At 37.9% G+C, this 21,464-nt stretch overlaps 1 protein-coding gene across 1 annotated transcript in view; it reads left to right on the forward strand.

Moving 5' to 3' along the window:
• Positions 1-21,464, forward strand: part of BckdhB (Branched chain keto acid dehydrogenase E1 subunit beta) — a 309,243-nt gene that overhangs the window by 4,345 nt on the left and 283,434 nt on the right. The window contains exons 2-3 of the mRNA XM_067146689.2: positions 16,568-16,645; positions 17,578-17,780. Of these exons, the coding sequence (XP_067002790.2) occupies positions 16,568-16,645; positions 17,578-17,780 (281 nt within the window). The remainder of the gene's footprint in view (positions 1-16,567; positions 16,646-17,577; positions 17,781-21,464) is intronic.

A 21,464-nucleotide genomic window follows, 5' to 3' on the forward strand; every position in this document is an offset into this window, starting at 1 on the left:
CGACGTTCCGCTTTACTCTAGGCCTGCTAGATGGCAGAGTAAACCGAATCTCTCTTGGGCGTCTAAAGCTGAGTTTTAGTGAATGTTGTTGGATAAACGCCAACACCAATGCTGACATCGTACAACATGGAGTGTCGCCCTTCAAAAATATGACTACCTCTCCCAAGTTCGAAACCCACTGATCCACAGAAGGTATTAACCCGCGAGTGGTCGCTATATGAGATTTTCTCTCACATTATTTTTTATTGTGGTATTACTTCACAGTGATGAAAGGGAGGTGACTGTTCCCTCTTCTAGCTGAATTTATAACTGTCATGAGTAGAGCGATTCACATTTGAAGGGTAAGCACCCCCTCCCCTAGTCAGAACAAAGGTTCCTATGTGTCTGTGCGCGGTGCGTGAGAGTTTCTCTCATCGCGCGACTAATGGCGTTGGTGTTATGTTCAAGTGTAGCGGGAAACTTACGCCTGTTGTACGCGTTAGTATGTGTATTATGAGCACTTCTTGTTTTTGAAAATATTGTGTTCACAAACCTTGCTTTTTACGTAAATATTACTAGATATCGAAACCGACTTTCAACGTATTAGGTCGTGTTACGTACATTTAGTACGTGTTGAAGAGATGTTAAGTACAGAACAAAAATGGCCAACCAGACACCAGTGGGATCCGAACCCACAACCTCCCGATTTCGCGTCGGTTGCTCTACCAATTGAGCTATGGTGGCCTAGGCCATCTTTGTTCTGTTGGAAAGGATCTAAGCTACAGGTCTGGTACTACTACCATCACATTGTAGAGTGCGTTTAAGTTGCCCGTTGAGGGCCAAGTCAATGAATATTGAATTTTCACGACCATAGCTCAATTGGTAGAGCAACCGACGCGAAATCGGGAGGTTGTGGGTTCGGATCCCACTGGTGTCTGGTTGGCCATTTTTGTTCTGTACTTAACATCTCTTCAACACGTACTAAATGTACGTAACACGACCTAATACGTTGAAAGTCGGTTTCGATTACAATGCGGTCGTGAAAATTCAATATTCATTGACTTGGCCCTCAACGGGCAACTTAAACGCGCTCTACAGTGTGATGGTAGTAGTACCAGACCTGTAGCTTAGATCCTTTCCAACAGAACAAAGATGGCCTAGGCCACCATAGCTCAATTGGTAGAGCAACCGACGCGAAATCGGGAGGTTGTGGGTTCGCATCCCACTGGTGTCTGGTTGGCCATTTTTGTTCTGTACTTAACATCTCTTCAACACGTACTAAATGTACGTAACACGACCTAATACGTTGAAAGTCGGTTTCGATTACAATGCGGTCGTGAAAATTCAATATTCATTGACTTGGCCCTCAACGGGCAACTTAAACACACTCTACAGTGTGATGGTAGTAGTACCAGACCTGTAGCTTAGATCCTTTCCAACAGAACAAAGATGGCCTCAGCCACCATAGCTCAATTGGTAGAGCAACCGACGCGAAATCGGGAGGTTGTGGGTTCGCATCCCACTGGTGCCTGGTTGGCCATTTTTGTTCTGTACTTAACATCTCTTCAACACGTACTAAATGTACGTAACATGACCTAATACGTTGAAAGTCGGTTTCGATTACAATGCGGTCGTGAAAATTCAATATTCATTACTAGATATAATCCATGTGTGTTATTTTATTTTTTACAACTTCAGGACGGAAGTTATTTTTATGTACATTGCATATGTTATTTTAAGTAGTAATTTGTGTCTTTAATAAACAGCTAATCGTTTCATTTTTATGTCCGGCTCCATGGCTAAATGGTTAGCGTGCTGACCTTTGGTCACAGGGGTCCCGGGTTCGATTCCCGGAAGGGTCGGTAATTTTAACTATAAATGGTTAATTTCACTGACATGGGGCATGGTGTATGTGTCGTCTTCATCATCATTTCATCCTCATCACGATGCGCAGGTCGCCTACGGGAGTCAAATCAAAAGAGCTGCACCTGGCGAGCCGAACTTGTCCTCGGACACTCCCGGCACTAAAAGCCATACGCCATTTCAGTTTTCTTATTTCATTTTTATAGAAAATATATAAGGTAGAACTTGCGTCTCATTTCAACAGTAAATTTCAGCCTTACGCCCCAAAAAACTGTGAAAAATGTCATTCTACTTGAATGTGAGAGAAAGTCTCACGCACGACCACTCACGTTACATTTCGGCTAGCGACCACTTGCGGGTTAACAGTAATATGAGACAGGTAAACAGTTTTAGTGTTATTATCACGAATAAGATGCTGTAGTGTTCTACTGCTCGTTCATAATCAAAGACTAGGGCTTACCATGCGGGTTTGTGATATCGTGAGGAATCTAGTGCTATCGTGCAATTCTACACTAATCCAGACACCGGTCGCACACGACACTATGTTATAGTTAAGCTAAACATTTAAACTCCGATGTAACTGATGCGTTTATGCTAACAATAATGTAGATTTATCATTTAAAGAAACAGTTTTACAGTATTTATATTTTAATTTGGAGCATGCAGTGATTCAAATATGTATTAATATTACGTAACTACTGTACATGTATCAAGGTTATGTTAGCCGGGCAGTCTGTAAAAACGGCAGGGCACCCACTAAAATGGTCCTGGGGAGAACACTGGGTTCGCGTTGCCTATGAGTTGTGCCATTATGTGAGAAACACCATAGGTCTGCGTTACCTGTGCGTAGTAGATTACCTGTGAGTAATACCACAATGTAAAGAACACCGTGAGTGTACGTTACTTGTGATTAGTACGGCTACATGAGAAATACCATGGCTCTACTTTACTAGCAATAAGTACCATTGTGGGGGGCCGTCAGCCCCTTTAGACAATAAACACTGTCAATTCGGGCTTGTGCTTTGGAAGCAGCCCCTTGGTCAGTACATACCATCGTTTCAGGTTAGTTTCTGGGAAGGTGGGGCATTGTGGGTCGGATGCAATGATTGTTCTTGATCATTGTTCATCTTAATCGTCTAAAATTTTAGTCAGTGGATTGATTTTGGAAATATTTTTAACTCTTAATATTGTGAATTGGATCCACTGATTATTTTACGTTCGTATTCATCCATTCATTCTTCATCATCAAGTTTTGATTTCTGGTCAGTGGATGAATTTTGGAATTGTAAATTATCATTACATTTCATCTCATTTCGTACCATTAGGGGCTGATGACCTAGATGTTAGGCCCCTTTAAACAACAAGCATCATCATCATCATCATCATCATCATCACTTTCTTCTATCAAGTTATTCATTTTACAAACTTATCTAATATAATCAGATAGAATGCTTTCCCAGAGCTTACAAAATAAGCAAGTCAAGCTGATTGGATTGTACTCTAATTATCCACTTTATCTTTATCACCCTTTCCCTTCTACACTGGGGCTGCTATTGCAACTCTCCATTCATTTGGTATAGGTCCTTCATGCAAACAATAATCAAGTATTTCAGACTATGGTACTATATCTCAACCCGTTGCCTTTAGTATATCCCCAGAAATCTTATCAATCCCAACTGCTTTTCTAGCTTTCATTTTCTGTGTCTTTTTGTAAGTAACTTTTTTATGATAGGTAAATTTCCATATTTTGCTAGTATTTGTAACCTTTTAAGTTTTACCAAAAGGAAAAGTCCTCTCAGTTTTAAATACTGATGTTAGGATTATTGTAAGTACTTAGGTTTTCATATAAAGGGAGATTTTCACTGGGGTAATCACATTAATGAGGTTGTTAAATGTTACAGATCTCTTTATATGGTTAAGAGGGTATTTAGAGATTATTGTAAGTATGTGAAGGAGAGGACATATAAGTTGCTGGTAAGACCCCCAATTATAGTATGGTTCCAGTATTTTCCCAGCTTTTTCTTAAATGTTTTCAAAGAACTGGGAAATTTATTGAACATTTCCGTCAATAAATAATTCCAATCCTTGACTCCTCGTCTTATAAATTAATATTTTCCCCGACTTGTCCTCTTAAATTCCAACTTTCTCTTTATATTATGATCTTTCCTACTTTTAAAACCTCCACTCAAACTTATTTGCGTACTAATCACATTCCACACCATCTCTCCACTGACAGGGAATCTGTCACCTGGGTGACTGTCCTAAATGCAGGTTAGTAACCTATGTGTGTGTGTGTGGGGGGGGGGGGGGGGGAGGTCATTTTTTTGACTTGACTGTATTTATGCGTGTTGTACAATTTGAACCTTTGACCTGTCAGCTGACTGATAAGGTTTTAATGTTTTTCTTTTGGCAACTGATAAAACGCAATGGCCTGGAAGCTAAAAACATCACTTTTAATTAGTGGATCTGTCATTTGGCCTGTTCCTAAGCAAAAAGATGTAGTCTTTGTAGGTGTAAACAGAATACGAGCTGAGTGATTTAGAGCCCAGCAGAGATAACAGCACGTATATATTACTTTATCATGTATGTATGTTGTATGTTCAGTCCTCAGCCCTAAGGCTGGTTGGATCCTCAACAGCTCTGCCATCAGCTGTCATAGATGTCCTAGGCATCACTGAAGAGTCATACTAGGCATACTTTATCATATGGCATTAATACGACAACTGATATACATAATCAGAATCAAAACAAGCCAAACAAACATAAAAAATAAGAATAGCTCAACTGTGAGAAAAATTTTCATGGCTGGACATACTCATATAGCCTCAGGGAGTCCAAGATGACATCAGTCCACTTGTAATAAGTTGATGACTACTGATCTATAAATAAAATCAATAAATAAAATATAAATATAATTAACCGAAATGTCCGTAGTATGGGCGCCAGAGTTCACCAGAATGGATCCCTCGAATTTAGATAAGAGCATGATAGACTTTATATCCCAGGGCGTGTACATAATGCTGCGAACTGGTACATCTGCTGCAGGCCTTACCTAACCTCCTGAAAACGACTAATTAGGTAGGAACTGCACCTAGGTTTATCAATAACACTGATTCTAAAATAGCTAACTATATTCTGAACAAATTCCGTGCATGAGCACCTCATCAACATACAACATTATACATATAATACACACACAAAATATTGCTGGAAGACTCCATATTTACAACAACAACAATAATGAAAACCGTGGGAAAACGAAAGCGAGAACTAAGTTACCATTTGTAAATAGTCCGATGAACAATGTACATGTATGAAGATAAATACCCTTCACTGTCTCTATCAATTCGACTTACCGATTCTCATAATCGGCAGTTATCACATCACACAGATACTGTACCTTGTACTACTGTGTTCACATACTTTAACACTTGTTGTAAAGATATATACACACGTCTGTCGATCCTCAACATAAATTTATGGAAAGTCTGAGATAGCTTTCACCAACATATAATGCTAGGCCGCCACAAGTGCTACAATACTTAATGCGCAAGCACTCTCCACAAACATAACACGACTACGCTCCACGAACGTTTGAAGTCCAGTCCATTGCTGCCGTGTCACTCCAGTACCGTGTATCAGCACCACTTCCTTCCCGTACAGTGCGTCAGTTGTAGTTGTAGTTATCTTCCTTCTCGTTCCTATACAATCACCTCTACAATCACCCTTACAATGTTTCTCATACAATCTCTCATACAATCTCCTCACAATGTCCTGGTTGCTGCCGTATGACCAACCTTTATAGACATCAACATCCCCCTCCTCTCAGATGAGACGTCTGGATTGGTGCTTGCCAGCCAATCATGAGTGATCTCAAATTAAGACCAAGCCCTGAACTACTTCTTCCTCCCAAGACAATAACAAACTCTGGGGAGTTTTCATGAATCACCAAACTTTCCTGGTACAACAACAAGCTTATCTAATCAGGCTGGGATATATACACGAGTAATGGAATTTCCTGACACAAGTACATCACAACAGACACTGGGGTAGCCAGATGACTCATTCAAATTACCAGAGTTATTACAGCAATGTTTTCCCACTCGTGCAAAACAAATTACTCATACCTACATATGTGGATATCTTCCAGCTTACCAATATAAATGACAAAATATACAAATGAATACTAATAATAATAATAATAATAAATCGAATACTGACAATATCTCTAACTTCTCCATATAATTCGGGGGTGTGATATATGTACTATCACACACTCACCAGTCCATATTCAGATGGATACTACTGTATTCATGCGGGATATGCTTGATATTCTGGTCCACGAACCTACTATGCTAGCGTAGCAGGGGGAGAGGTGATACTCCCACGTGGCACGTCCCTGGTGATGGATAGGCGGGTCCTAACCGGCTTGCCAGCGGACTTGAGCAAAATAAAACAGCTCTAGCAAACAAACTACCCCTGTGTGTGGGGAACGCAGATGAAGAATAAACCCCTGGTATCCCCTGCCTATCGTAAGAGGTGACCAAGGGATGATTGAATTAGAACCATGAGACTACTTGTAATTAGTACCATCACGCAAAGAACGGTCGCCTTAACTTGTGAGTAGTACCACTATGTTAGGTACACAATAGGTTTGTGATTAGTAGTTCAGAGTGTGAATCAGTATGGGTTTTACAGTCCTTGTGATTCGTACCACTATATGTGGAACACTATGGGCTTACGTTGCCTGTGATGAGTACCATTATGTAAGAAAGGCCACGTGTCTGCGGATTGCCTGTGATTAGTACCACTATATGAGCGACACCGTGGGTCTGAATTGCCTGTGATTAGTACCCACTATGTGAGGAACACCACGGGATAGTATGAGTCCCTGTGATTGGTACGCGTATGTGAGGAACACCATGGGTTTGCGTTGCCTATGAGTGGCGCCGTAATGTGAGTAACACCACAGGCCTGTGTTACCTGTGAGTAGTACCATAATATGTGGAACACCGTAAGCCTATGTTACCTGTGATTAGTACCACCATATGAGAAGTACCGTGGTTCTACTTTACTAGCGATAAGCACCATTATGAGAGGCCATTGACCTGGATTTTGGATACCTTTAGACAACAACCCTCATCGCTTCAGAATTGTGCTTTGGAAGCAGCCCCTTGGTCAGTAAATAGGCCTACCATTGTTTTAAGATAGTTTCTGGGAAGGTGGGGCATTGTGAATCGAATCCATTGATTGTTTTAATTTCATAATTATTGTTCATAGTCTCTTTTTTTTTTTTTTTTTTTAATTCTAGTCGGTGGTTTAATTTTGGAATTATTTTTAACTTTCACTGTTGCGAGTTGGAGCTGCTGATTATTTTAAATTCATATTCATCCATTCATGCTTCATCATTACATTTTGAATTCTGGTCAGTGATACCATTAGGGGCTGATGACCTAGATGTTAGGTCCCTTTAAACAACTGGCATCATCATCATCTGATATCTCGTGAGAGGCTCCTCAGTCACACCCTTCTGAATGTAAATAGCAGGTTCCTTGCAGCTACCGTGCTTTTTTCTAATTCAATTCAAGGTTGCCCATGTTAGACAAGGAAGACTGAAACCTTCATCCGTCTGTCCAGGGCAGATGATGTTACGTACCTGATGTTCTGCTTGAACTTCCTGCTGTTTTTTCCATATTGTTACGCTGTTAATTTGTAATCTATCAAACTGAGCCTTTCATGAGATAGATGGCAGAATTGTAATCTGTTTTTGCTCAATGATGGAATGTTTTGAGCAACTTGGAGATAGATGAGGGTTTGTTCTGATTGCTTCATATACACAGACAGGTATTCTTGATCAATGCAGATGTGATGGTGCACCTTTTCATTACAATTGATATTCAAAAGGAATATATTATAAGATCTTTAACATTTCAGTACATGTTTCATCCCCTAGTTAGGGACATCTTCAGCTGATGAAGATAAAGTACAAGACATTCAACATTCAAAGACATATGTTAAAGAAGTATGAAATGAGGCATGCACATTAATAGAAACAGCAGGGCTTTTTGAGTCATTTTTGTCAAATCAAATCTGTATAGAGCAACTATTATTATAAATAATTGACAATGTTCATTAAAATAGGCCAAAATAAAAAGTTTGAAGGAAACACATTAAAAGTAATCTTGATGTCTTCTGTATGAGGTGTCATGTAAGTGTAACAGCTTTCACTCAGCCACACCAACACACGTGCCAGCACAGCGGGTCCAGCAGGGGAACTCCTTCTATAAACATCTATTTAACTTGCTTCATCTTTAAGTTATTTCTATGTCATTCCCTGCTCATTACCAATTCAGTGCTTTATGAGATGAACTTGTGTCCTCGTTTTCAGAAAAAGGAGTTTCTCTTATGTTATGTGTAATGTAATATTCCACTGCTTCACTTCCAGGAAGACTATGCAAGCAGTATCCCCTGAGAGGGACTACAGTTCCATTTCTGCACCAGCACTATCCTACATTATATTTCCCTTGCACCTGGGCAACGTTTCATTATCCTTAAACATCATTTTTTGAAAATATGAATGTGCTAATATGGCATTTTTATTTCAAATTCAATAATACACCATTCGTATCAAACTTGAGTTATTATATTATTCATGAATTCTCAATTAACCAAGTTCTACCGTACTACTTTCTTCGACTGTGGGGCTAGAACGTGTGATCTCTGACTGTCGTCAGCAAGCTTGCTATGGCTCCTTGATGAACATTCATGTTGTGACGTACAAGGCAGTGCAGTAGATTGCTGAACTGGAGATCTGAACTTCAATATTTGTTCCTTTGGGCATCATTCACTAAATAAACTAGGCCTACCACTTTGTAACCTTCTTTCTTTAAAATTATTTTTTTATTTATTTATTTTGTAAAGGGCACCTGAGCCATAGGTCATATAGGTGCAATATATATATATATATCTGATATGCATGTAGCAGAATTAGGAGATAACACAGAATCTGAAATGTTTTACGTGAGAATAAACGGAAAGGAGATGGCATATAAGTCTCTGGTAAGACCCCAACTAGAGTATGGTTCCAGTGTATGGGACCCTCACCAGGATTACTTGATTCAAGAACTGGAAAAAATCCAAAGTAAAGCAGTTCGATTTGTTCTGGGTGATTTCCGACAAAAGAATAGCGTTACAAAAATGTTGCCAAGTTTGGGCTGGGAAGAACTGAGAGAAAGAAGACGAGCTGCTCGACTAAGTGGCGTGTTGATATAGATGTTGATTCCCATAGTAGGGAATCTGAAATATTTGTTCAGAATGACTAAATTTATAATTTAAAGTTAAAAACTTCATGATTGTTCCATATTGAATAGAGAAATATACAATATTAAATAGAAGGAAGGATCCACCTTTCAATACTCCGTTGTTAAGTTGAACCAAATAGAGGTTACAACCTGTTCATTTGGGACCAGTTTCAACACATTTGAAGTGTCATCATCAGCCAATTAGTAAAGCAGTGCAAAAATTAAGTCATAAAGGTCTAAAAACAACTAACACAGTGATCACAGGCAAAAAATTAACACTATTTAGTGCCGAAGCAATTAAAGAGAACACCACTATTTCGTGCCGAAACAAATGCAGTTGAAGTTCATAAGCAGGTCTAGTACAATCCTGTTATGCCATATTCACATATGAAGATGTAAGATGATAATATGATGTATTTGAGATTGATAACGAGTTAAAGGACTTGTTTTAATACTCAAACTTGAAGAAGTCCTACCTACAAGAAAACTTTGACTCTGACTGAACATGAGTTTATTCATATAAGACATGAAATCGCACATCACCTCCAGGTAGGTATAAGTTGTCTTCCACATAGTCCTATAATATGGCTTGGGTTCTCCAGTTCACCAAACCGAGCAGGTTGGAACACGTTCCAGAAGATTCCAGGGACTCTGTACAGAAGCGGCTGGACTGTCTGGGTTGGTAGAAAGTAGAGATGCCTCGAACTTTCGAGGCCCAGGTTGAACCCCGATGATCCTGGTGATGTTGCAGATAATCATTTGCTACCTCAGTCCAATGTGACTGAGAGGGTTGATGTCTCCAAGGTCACTCGCAGTACTGATAAATCTGAGTTCATAAAAACCTTGGGTGATTAACCTATTAGTGAAGTCACTGGTTATTATTCGTCAAGATTTTCAAAATTTAACACTCGTAAAATGATATGTCTCTGTATGCGAGGATTATGAATACTTTCAAAGTTCACCACTAGCAAAAGTCTTCGTCTCTGAATAAATACTGGCAAAAATAACACAAGTCCCTTCTCATGAAACTATGACCAAATTTAAAGTTCATCACTGGCGAAGGTACAAGTCTTTGAATGAACACGGACGAAAAACATAAGTCCATCCACATGAAAATCTGAATAGATTTAAAGTTCATCACTGGTGAAATTTATAAAGTTTTGAATCAACACTGGCGAATGTACAAGTCTTGGAGTGAACATGTACGAAAAACACAAGTCCATCCACATGAATATATTTACAGTCTATCACTGGCAAGGTACAAGTCTTTGAATAAACACAGGTGAAATCCTAAATTTATGTTTTAAAGACGTTGAATGAAGTTAGAGTTCATCACTGGCAAAGTTTATAAGTCTTTGAACCAGTACCGGCAAAATCAAAAAATCACAAATTTATGCTTACGGGAACTTTGAGCACATTCAGAGATCATCACTAGCAAAGTTTATAAATCACTGTTTATTAGAGGAATGAGTCTCTTAACACTCGCAAATATTGCAGGTTCAATTTATGAAGAATTCGTTCTTTGACACACGTAAATAATAACAAGTCCAATTATGAATTTAACACACGTAAATAATACAAGTCCATTTCATGAATAATTGGAAAATTCCAGTCTCGAACACCCGTAAATATTGTAAGTTCAATTATGAAGACTTAGAAAATGTTCTTTAACACTCGAAATATTGTAAGTCCACTTTAGAATACTTGGAAGAATTCGTTCTCCCACACTCGAAGAAAATACAAGTTCACTTTATGAAAACTTAGAAATTACAGAGTTCCTCGTCGGGACTGTCACTACACGACGATAGTAGCAGCGAGAGTGTCCATGCTGACTACTCAGCTGTAACTGAGTGAACAGGCTACAGTGTTCACATTATTACAGGACACAGATTGTTCTCTGTCTGTAAGGTAACTCATAAACCAGTTTAATGCTGTTCCTCTTAACTCCAGCAGCTTCCAACTTCCTGATTAAAATAGAATGATCCACTGTGTTGAAAGCTTTCTTCAGGTCAATGAATAATCCCACAGCTATATATCCTGAGTCTAAATTTTCCTGAAGCTTAATTATTATAATTATAATTTGGTAAAAATCCATACTGATATCTGTAAAAATAATTATTTTTAAGTAAAAGGTTCATCAATCTCTCTTTAACTATGTATTCTAAAATTTTAGAGAAGATAGGTAGTATAGAAATTGGACGATAGTTATTTACGTCAAATTTATCTAAACCTTTGTATATTGGTACAATTTTTGCAACCTTCAACATTTTGGGGACAGTAGCCTCATTAAACGATGTATTTATAAGTTATGTAATATAGGGGACTAGGTACGGTGCCAATTTCTTTATAACGTTGTTACTTACACCATAACAGTCACAGCTACTGGTATTTTTCATTTTTCTGTTCATATTTAATACTTCATTATCATTGCTAGGATGTAAAAATAGAGAACTACATGGACATGGACCTGTACCTAAATTGGGAGTGGTTTTACTTGGAATATTAGCAGCTAGGTTTTGACCAATATTAGTAAAATATTCATGAAATGTTTTTGATATCTCTAGTGGATTTGTGATAACCGTATCCTGTACTCTCAAGTGTATTTCTTTACTATCATTATCGCTGTCGGTGGTCAGGATTTCATTGACCACTTTCCAGTAGTTTTTTGTAGTATTTAATCCATCAATAAAATACAAATTCTCTAGTTCCCTTTTCAGTTTAGTTACTTTTCTACATAGTGATTTGTAGTTTTCTACTAGTTCTTCTGAATAATATTCACACCCCATTCTGTTTGTAAGTTGTTGCCTTTTTAATTTTGGCATAAAGCTTGTTCTTTTGTTCAACAAGTTTCAAGAGGTCAGGTGTCATCCATAGGCATGTTAGTCTCTTACTGTTTAAGTTACCTCGGTTATTGATGAACAGCATATTTTCGTCTATATAGCTAATTAGTTTATTTATTACTGTGTTACACTTGTCATTCCTATCAATTATTAAGGAATTATTAAACATGTATTCATTTAAATGTTTAACATCTATTCTTTTGTTTACAAGATGTTTCTTGTTTGTTTGGATGGCGATCTGATTTTCTAAGCCAAATATTAATATATTATGGTTACTAAAATAATTTAAAATGTTGTACAACTGAAAACAGCGGTGTTTGTTTATATATATAATTATATGATCTATCAAGGTTGCACTACTGTTAGTAACTCTAGTGGGAAAAACATTATTACAAGATATTTGATTATAACATATACTCAGCCTGTACAATTCCTCTGACTGCTGGTTTTGTTCCAGTTTATCCATATTAAAGTCTCCAACAGTAACACAGAACTTCCTGTTGTATTTACTCCGCATCTCTTCAAGACAATTGCTGAATGAATCAGCATATTTAATATTTGGATTATAGCAAGCTAGAACAAGAAACTCTCTATCAGAACCGGAAATTTCAACTAATAACACATTAAACGGAACATCTGTAGATTTTACAGTTGTTAGGACCTTAGCTTCATAGCACTGCTTGACGTAGATGACAACCCCACCACCCTTTTTTAATGGTCTTGATAAAAATAACCATCATAATTTGGTAAGTTATAATATATTTCTTCATCTGGATTCAGCCAAGTTTCTGTAATAACTATAACATCCGGCATGTGTGCTTTTACAATGAGGGTTGATAATGTTCTCCATTTGTTACGTATACTCTGAGCATTAACATATAACATCCTAATTTTGTTCCCTTTAACTTCTCCTAAGCTTCTCCTGACCTATCCGTTGATTATGATGATTATGATGGTAAGTTTCGTTCAACTGTACGGTTCATTATTCTAATCTGACAATATCATCAATTGTTTTGACAATAATTACTTGGGAGGTATCATCTTTTTGCACATATATTTTCCCATCCCGGGTCCACACATATTTATACCCCTTTATCCTCAGGTCTTTAGCTCTCTTTAGTAGCCCTTTAGCTTTAGGAGCAGCATTTATTCCAACTGCTGAGGACTGCAGTTGTCTAATTTTCTTCTTGGCAATCAATAATTCGTTCTTTTTCCACCTGTTGACGAACTTGACGATGATTGGACGAGGAAGATTCCTGTTGACAGATGGGATCCTGTGAACAATATCAAGATCAGTCCTCTTGATTCCGCATCTCACAGCTGCACCTATATTCTTAACAATTTCATAAATATCTTCTCCTCGGATTTCTGGCGCACTATGTATTTCCACATTATTTCTTCTTAGGTATTGGTTCACTTGTTCTACGCCTTCATTTGCGTCGTCATTGAGCTTGGAGATCTCCTCTTGAAGTTCTGTGATATTTCGATTGCGTTTACATAGCTCTGCCTTCAAGTTCTCAATGACTCTTGTATTAAAATCAATGCTTTCACGCAATCTAGTAACCACTTTCTCTACCAATCTCTCAATAAGAGAGTCTAGGAAATTGGAGCTGCACATTACATTCTTAACAACATCTGTGAGATCGGTCGATGTACATTTGTCATTAGAAGATGAGGTAGTACCATTTCCTTCCGCATGACATCGCTCCAGTCGCTGTTGTTTCTCCGGCATCTTCTCACCTCTTTTATTTTCATCAAATGTTTCACAAAGCTGAGTTAACACTTCTATTTGAACAATATTTCTGAAATTACTAGTAAATTTATTATTCAGTTGCTACAGTTTTATGTTTCATTAGTAGTTACCTCTTAACGTTTCCTTCTTCTACGTAAACTGGTAAAATAAACTTACAGCACTAAGCACATGTTATCTCCATCTGCCTGATGCTCGAGGAACTACTAGTAGGGGGCCATAATGTAATTTGATTAATAATATCAGGTTGATAGTCAAGCTTTTTAAGCTTTTGAAATCCTGAAGCAACCAGTGTTTTACCCCAGTATGGCAGCATGGTCGTTGGATGGAATAGCACATCTCTCCAAGACACTGGCTGTGGAGACAACACTACAAGCCTCCTTTAAAGAACAGTGCACTCCATCTGCAGATGAGTGGTATCCCAAGATAATGGGCTCAGACCTGACAGAGGTGGTCCGATTTTTGAGAGGCAGAAAAATCCGTGCCGTGTGATGTCGTCGTGTAAAATATCTCTGGTGACCTATTTGGTGTTCATACAAGAAAATTAATTAAAATTCAGCCAGCTGCCATAGAGAGATTCAGTTTACTCTGCAATTTGGTACAGTAAAAATGGATGTCAAAATGGATGCGCAGGCAGCAAATGCAAATGGTAGCTGAGGTCATACTATTTTTTTTTGCTAGTGGTTTTACGTCGCACCGACATAGATAGGTCTTATGGGGACGATGGGATAGGGAGATACGTATGTACCTACACTTACATTTGATAGGGTAGATCATGGGAGATTAGTGTCAAAAATGAGTGCAGTTGGACTAGACAAAAGAGTAACTGAATGCATGACTATATTTCTAGAAAATAGATCTCAGAGAATTAGAGTAGGCAAAGCTTTATCTGATCCTGTAATAATTAAGAGGGGAATTCCTCTAGCCGGTTTTATTGGACCTGTGTTTTCTTATATACATAAATGATAGGAGTAAAGAAGTGGAACCAGAGATAAGGCTTTTGTGGATGATGTTATACTGTATAAAGTAATAAATAAGTTACAAGATTGTGAGCAAGTGCAAAATGACGTCAATAATGTTGTGAGATAGACAGTACGCAATGGTATGATGGTAAACGGGGTTAAAAGTCAGGTTGTGAGTTTCACAAATAGGAAAAGTCCTCTCAATTTTAATTACTGCGTTGATGGGTGAAAGTTCCTTTTGGGGATCATTGTAAGTACCTAGGTGTTAATATAAGGAAAGATCTTCATGGGGGTAATCACATAAGTGGGATTGTAAATAGAGGGTAGATATCTCTGTACATGGTTATGAGGATATTTAGGGGTTGTAGCAAGGATATGAAGGAGAAGGCATGTAAGTGTCTGGTAAGATTTCAAGTGGAGTATGGTTCCAGTGTATGGAACTGTTACCAGGATCATTCGATTCAAGAACTGGAAAAAATCCAAAGAAAAGCAGCTTCATTTGTTCTGGGTGATTTCCGACAAATGAGTAGCGGTACAAAAATGTTGCAAAGTTTGGCTGGGAAGACTTGGGAGAAAGGAGACGAGCTGCTCGACTAAACGGTATGTTACTTGTGATTAACCTATATCGATGTATGGCCTGGAAGCAGCAACACTTACTGGACCAACAAAGAGTCATCTTCAGGCAATAGAAATGAAGTTCCTCCGTTCTTGTCTACAAAAGCAAAAATGGATAAAATAAGGAATGTGGATATCCGGCAACAGCTTGAATAGGAAAGAAGCTTGCTGGAGACTCTAGAAGTGAAGTGATTGCAATGGAATGGTCACATGAAAGGAATGGGCCATCACCTCGTGATGTTTGGGAAAAACAGACATTAAAGGACCTTGAAATTAGAGATGTGAACTGGCTTTGCATATATGAGCAGCATCTGTGGATTGATAGGACAAACTGGAGGAGGCTTGTACACAACTGCACCCGGCTTGCTGGAGCGAAGAAATGGTGGTGGTGATGATGATGATGATGATGATGATTATGACGATTAATCCCATTATTAGACCGTATTGAAATTCAGTATATTAAAAAAAAATTACATTCATTTATTGACAACTTTAAAGCATTGGAAAAGGTGGTTTTCAATAAATTTATGTAAATTTTTTTTAAATATAAGTGGTATATTCTGAGCTGTCAGTGGAGAGATGGCGTGGAACAACATTAGTAGACTAATAAGATTGAGTGGTATCTTTAAGAGTAGGAATTATCACAATATGAAGATAAAGTTGGAATTCAAGAGGACAAATTGGGGTAAATATTCATTTATAGGAAGGGGAGTTAGGGATTGGAATAACTTACCAAGGGAGATGTTCAATAAATTTCAATTTCTTTGCAATCATTTAAGAAAATTGTAGGAAAACAAGATAGGGAATCTGTCACCTAGGCAACTGCCCTAAATGCAGATAAGTAATGACATTGATTTATTTATTTATTTAATTAATTAATTAATTTATTTATTTATTTGTTTGTTTGTTTGTTTGTTTATTTGTTTATTTGTTTATTTGTTTATTTGTTTATTTATTTATTTATTTATTTATTTATTTATTTATTTATTTATTTATTTATTTATTTATTTATTTAAAATTGTCAAACATTGAAATACGACATGATTGAAAAAGTGTAAAAAAGTTTATATGAGTATATTGATAGATTCACACTTGATGTCATTTTGTGATTGGACCAGGATGTGTAACCCAAGACTTCTATCATGGAGGGAGGGCAACAACCATCCTAGGCTATGACATAGTGTGTGCAGTGTTAAAGGCTAAACTACATAATGTTGATGATGGTCTGATTTAGTCACTTTATATCTTCCCTTTCAGGAGGTACAAAGAAGCTCAACATGTGCCAAGCCATCAACAGTGCCCTGGATATTGTTATGGAGAATGACCCTTCAGCTGGTATGCCAAAACATTTTATTATCTCTACAAGAAATTATGTTTAGTACTTTGATTTAAATTCATTTTTCTGCATGAAATTGGTACTAAGCTGGAAATTCACAGTTCCAAAAGTTCATATTCATCATTATAAATTAGAAATATAATTTTGTTGATTTCAAAATTAGTCCTATGCTAATGTACAAATGGGCTGCTTGTTCACCAAGTGGTGTCACTCAAAATATCTCATTCTGAGAACTAGAGAATTTTACCATGATTGCTAAGTGGTACAAGTCAGAATGTACTAAAGTCAGAGGTACTAAAAAATACACCTGGAACATATTGAAAGGGTTAGGTATCGCCTAATAATAATAATGGTGTATGGCCTCTGGTTAGGCCTGATGCGGGTCTTTTTTCGTAGACACCCCATTAGGGGTCTGTGAAGCTGAGAGCCCTACCTAGGATGATTTCTAATGCTGAATACACACACGCGCGCGCGCGCCATTGCAATTAACCAGTTAAGGTTAAAATCCCCGATCCAGCCGGGAATCGAACTCTGGACCAAAGGCCAGCACGCTAACCATTTAGCCATGGAGCTGGACAGGTATCCCCTGAAATACACTCAACAACGTTGTAATAGGCATTATCAAAGACTCGTTAAGCATTGTGCTCCCAACCTTTATATTTCATAATCATCAATCTAATCCAATTTGTGTGATAATCCCCTATGAATGTGTTGGATTTCCAAGCAGTTCTTTTTTTATTTGTGCATATGAATATTGTTTTGTTGTTGTAACATTATATTTACTAGCATTTTTCTAAAATTCCATATCCTTGTGGTCACACACAGTAAGACTCAACAATCAAACAAACTTACCTGATTACATAGGAAATGTTTGTGTTTTTTCAATACACAGTACCAGAAATATTTTGATGCTAACTCATGATTTTGATAGTTGTCTTTGGTGAAGACGTAGCGTTTGGTGGTGTTTTTCGATGCACACTGGGACTGCAACCAAAATATGGCAAAGATCGAGTTTTCAACACTCCACTGTGTGAGCAAGGAATTGCCGGATTTGGAATTGGGATAGCGAATACAGGAGCAACAGCAGTCGCCGAGATACAGTTTGCTGATTACATTTTTCCAGCCTTTGATCAGGTAAAGTTAACTTATAGTTTGACATAATCATATTTGCAATTCAGTAATTCATCATCATCATCATCATCAACATCATCAGTTTTCCTTTTCCAGCTCCAGCCACGTCTGCATATTAATGGCACTCTTTCATCTTCTTGTTCGAATCCAGGTTCCCTCTTATGCTGTTCTTGATTGAGTCCATCCACCGTAGTGTTCTCCTTTCTTGAATCTTATTCTCCATCATCTGCTTTGGTATTCTCTCCTCTTCCATTCTCTTAACATGTCCAAACCATCACAGTTTACTTCTTTCCATTCTGTCTGAAAGCCTTTCTGTTCCAATTTCCTTCCTGACTTCCTCATTTCTTGTCTTTTTTTCAGTGTGCAGATCTTTGGTGCATATTTATGTCAGCACAAGGTATTAATACATCTCGTTATGCTTCCATGGTACTTCCGGATCTAGTTCCTCATGCCCTGGTAAAATGCATTTCCCTACTGTAATCTCCATGTCCAGTCCTGCATCAGTTCACTTCCAGATTACTTTCAACAGTTTCATACTCTTGTCCCCCAGTTTTTTGCAATACCTTTCTGTTTACTTTCTCCTGTAGTTAACACCGTTGTCTCACTTGTTAATGTCCAAAACATTTCTTAGCAGATAAAGTGGGGGTCCCCATACTATGAAAAACATAAAATTAAACAACTTCCTCGATTATGCCGAAAGTTGAAGGGCTAAAGGGCTCAGAAAGGTTTCAAATTGTGAGTCTTGAATAGCTCTATATTTTAAAAAATTCGGAAATCACTTCCAGCCTAAAACAGCATAAAATCGCTTGTTTCTTTACTCCTTTTCTTTCTCATTCAGATCCTAGCCAGTTTAACTTATTTACATAATTCTTTCTGTAATGTGTTCCTTGGTTCAATACCTTTAGGGATTTTTTAATTTTTTGAAAAATGTCCATACCGAATGTAGTTATAAGGACATAAGTCAAACTCTGCTTTGACTCACATTAGCGCTCGTAGTGGTACTTAAGTGAAACAATGCATTGACTCACATTAGCGCTCATAGTGGTAGAAAGAGGCAAACTGCTAATCCAGTTGACCGGCTAATGATGATTAAGAAAAGGATCGTAATGTTTAGGAATAAATAAAGAATATATTTTCATATATTTTATCTATCTAAAATTCATAGCTCATATCCCGAGGATGTTTTCAACATTGAGTTACTTGCCTAAACTGTGGATTTGAGAATACTCGCTCAGTGTGTCCAATCGACTGCTACCTCCTCTCCATTTGCTCCCCACACTACGAACGTCACCTTCAGCTTCCAGTCCCCTTATTTTTCCTTTGTCTCCTCCCCAGTTTCATCTATTACCATTATGAACAACAGTGGTGAAAGCACAGTGCGATGTCTTAGTCCAGTTACTTTTCAAATCCATTCTGTCCTAGCCATATGGGACTAGACACTGCTGCAATAATTGTTGTGTGCTTGCACATATTTGATACTTTGTTTTTCATATTTTTTTTATATTTCATGACTTGTACCTACTCTATATTTTTAGGTTTAATTGTGATAATTACTAGCTGACAGCAGTTCATGATTTGTTATATGATTCTTGACATAGGTTCAAGGCCATAATTTTGAAAAGGCTATCAATTTAAAGCCTGGTATTTTCCCTCTACTCTGTAATTATTGTAGTTCGTCTGCTGTGTGTGTTTCTTGGAGTATGATGACATCATGACATCAACTGCATATTTCTGTAAGAGCCTGGAAATATATTTACATTTTACTTGACTTATTCCTTTGATATTCAGCTGACAAATGTGCAGATATGGTCCAATTCTACGAACTTGAAGGTCACACATCAGTTGAAGCAATAGAATTGGTCAGAGAACTAGACCTTCAAGCTTGTGACTGTGCTATTTGTCCACAAACTTTGTATACATGTAAATAATTTTGATTCACCATGCGATAAATAGTAATAAATAAATATCCTAGTTGATGTGTCTGTACTTTGCTATAGAATTCTATCACTGACAAAGAACACTTATAACAGAAAATACCTGTCACGCAACCTGAAACTGAAGCACTACACATCAAGTCATACGACCAGAAGCTCTGTATGCCATGGAGTGTCTTTCATTGAACTGAAGACGTCTGATGAAGAAACTAGAAGTCAGAGAGAGGAGAATTCTCAGGAAGATCATAGATCCAGTAAAGGAAGATGAGGAATTCCATAGACGGCACAATTCCGAGTTCTATGAACACATAGAGGGGCTCTCTGATTGTGCGAGGAAGGGAACAAGAAGATCACTACCACTTGGCTGACAGAAGCTGAGAAGGACGTTAAAGAACTGGGAATATCAGATCTTCAAGATAGATGGTCTGTACGACATACCCTGAAAGAAGTCCATGAATTTCAGGTAAAACCCTGGAATAAAGGTGTCCCCTGGACAGATGAAAGAAAGGAGTTACACCAGCAGAAAAAGCGACAATACTGGGCAAAAATCAAAGCCCAACAGTTGAACAAGCATGTTCCATAGTAGGTATATTCGAACCAAGGGGGAGGAGGAGGTATAGTTATTGGTGTATGTGATGCTGTTATCACATTCAATGAGGGTGCAATGCGTAGAATTAAAGTTTTGAAGGTAATGGGCATAGAACCAGGTCATAATGATACAACGGCTTTGTACTACCAGTATAGTTGGTCCGTTATTGGACATTATAAATTTTCCAGCTAACTCATTCCTGGTTGCCAGCAACTTAGCACACTAGGGCAAAACACTGGCAACCAGGAATTAGATGGAAAATTTATAATGTCCAATAACAGACCAACTATATTGGTATTACAAATTTAAGTAAATAAATAGTGTGCTGGCTGATGGCCAGTGCTATTTACCTACTGATGAGCCCAAATTAGCACACTGTGGCGAAAAGCTGCAACCAGAAATGAGTTAGCTAGAAAATGTATAATGTCCAATAACGGACCAACTATATTGGTATTATAAATTTACTCATTCAGAACAAATATTTCAGGTTCCCTATGGGAATCAACATCTTTATCATCTATTAGCCAGGCAGGCATCAATTTTTTTAAATGAGACCAAGTCTCTCATAGTGCATTGGCACTGCCAGTGGCTCCATGTAGCCTATGCAGTGGCCTCCATGATATGCACTAGCCATGCATCTTGGTAGGTGTGCTATTTACCAACTGATGAGCCCAGCATAACACACTGGGGTGAAACGCTGGCAACCAGGAATGAGTTAGCTGGAAAATTTATAATGTCCAATAATGGATCAACTATATTTGTATTATAAATTTACTCATTCGGAACAAATATTTCAGGTTCCCTATGGGAATCAACATCTTTATCAACAACAGCTTTGTGTTGAATCGACCAAGATTGAGTAAAATATGCAGAAAGAGCTGGTGAGGCCTCATCAAAGGAAGGCAGAATTGACAAAAGAAGAAGAAGGAAGGTTGCTGAAGCAGATAATGATGACTCTTCTTCAGGAATGCACTGAATTAAGGAGGAGGAGGAACACTATGGCAGGTCAATGTGGGAAAAAGGAGCAACAGAAAGAGGAGATGAGGTCAAACATTGAAACACAAAAGGATAACGACAATCTCCACATTTTCTTACACTGCGCTCTCCTCACCAGTCCCTATTTCTCTACATCCATATGTTCTTAGCCCCAAAGAATTTGTTTCT

Source organism: Anabrus simplex, chromosome 1 (genome assembly GCF_040414725.1).
Source record: "Anabrus simplex isolate iqAnaSimp1 chromosome 1, ASM4041472v1, whole genome shotgun sequence".
Lineage (NCBI taxonomy): Eukaryota > Metazoa > Arthropoda > Insecta > Orthoptera > Tettigoniidae > Anabrus > Anabrus simplex.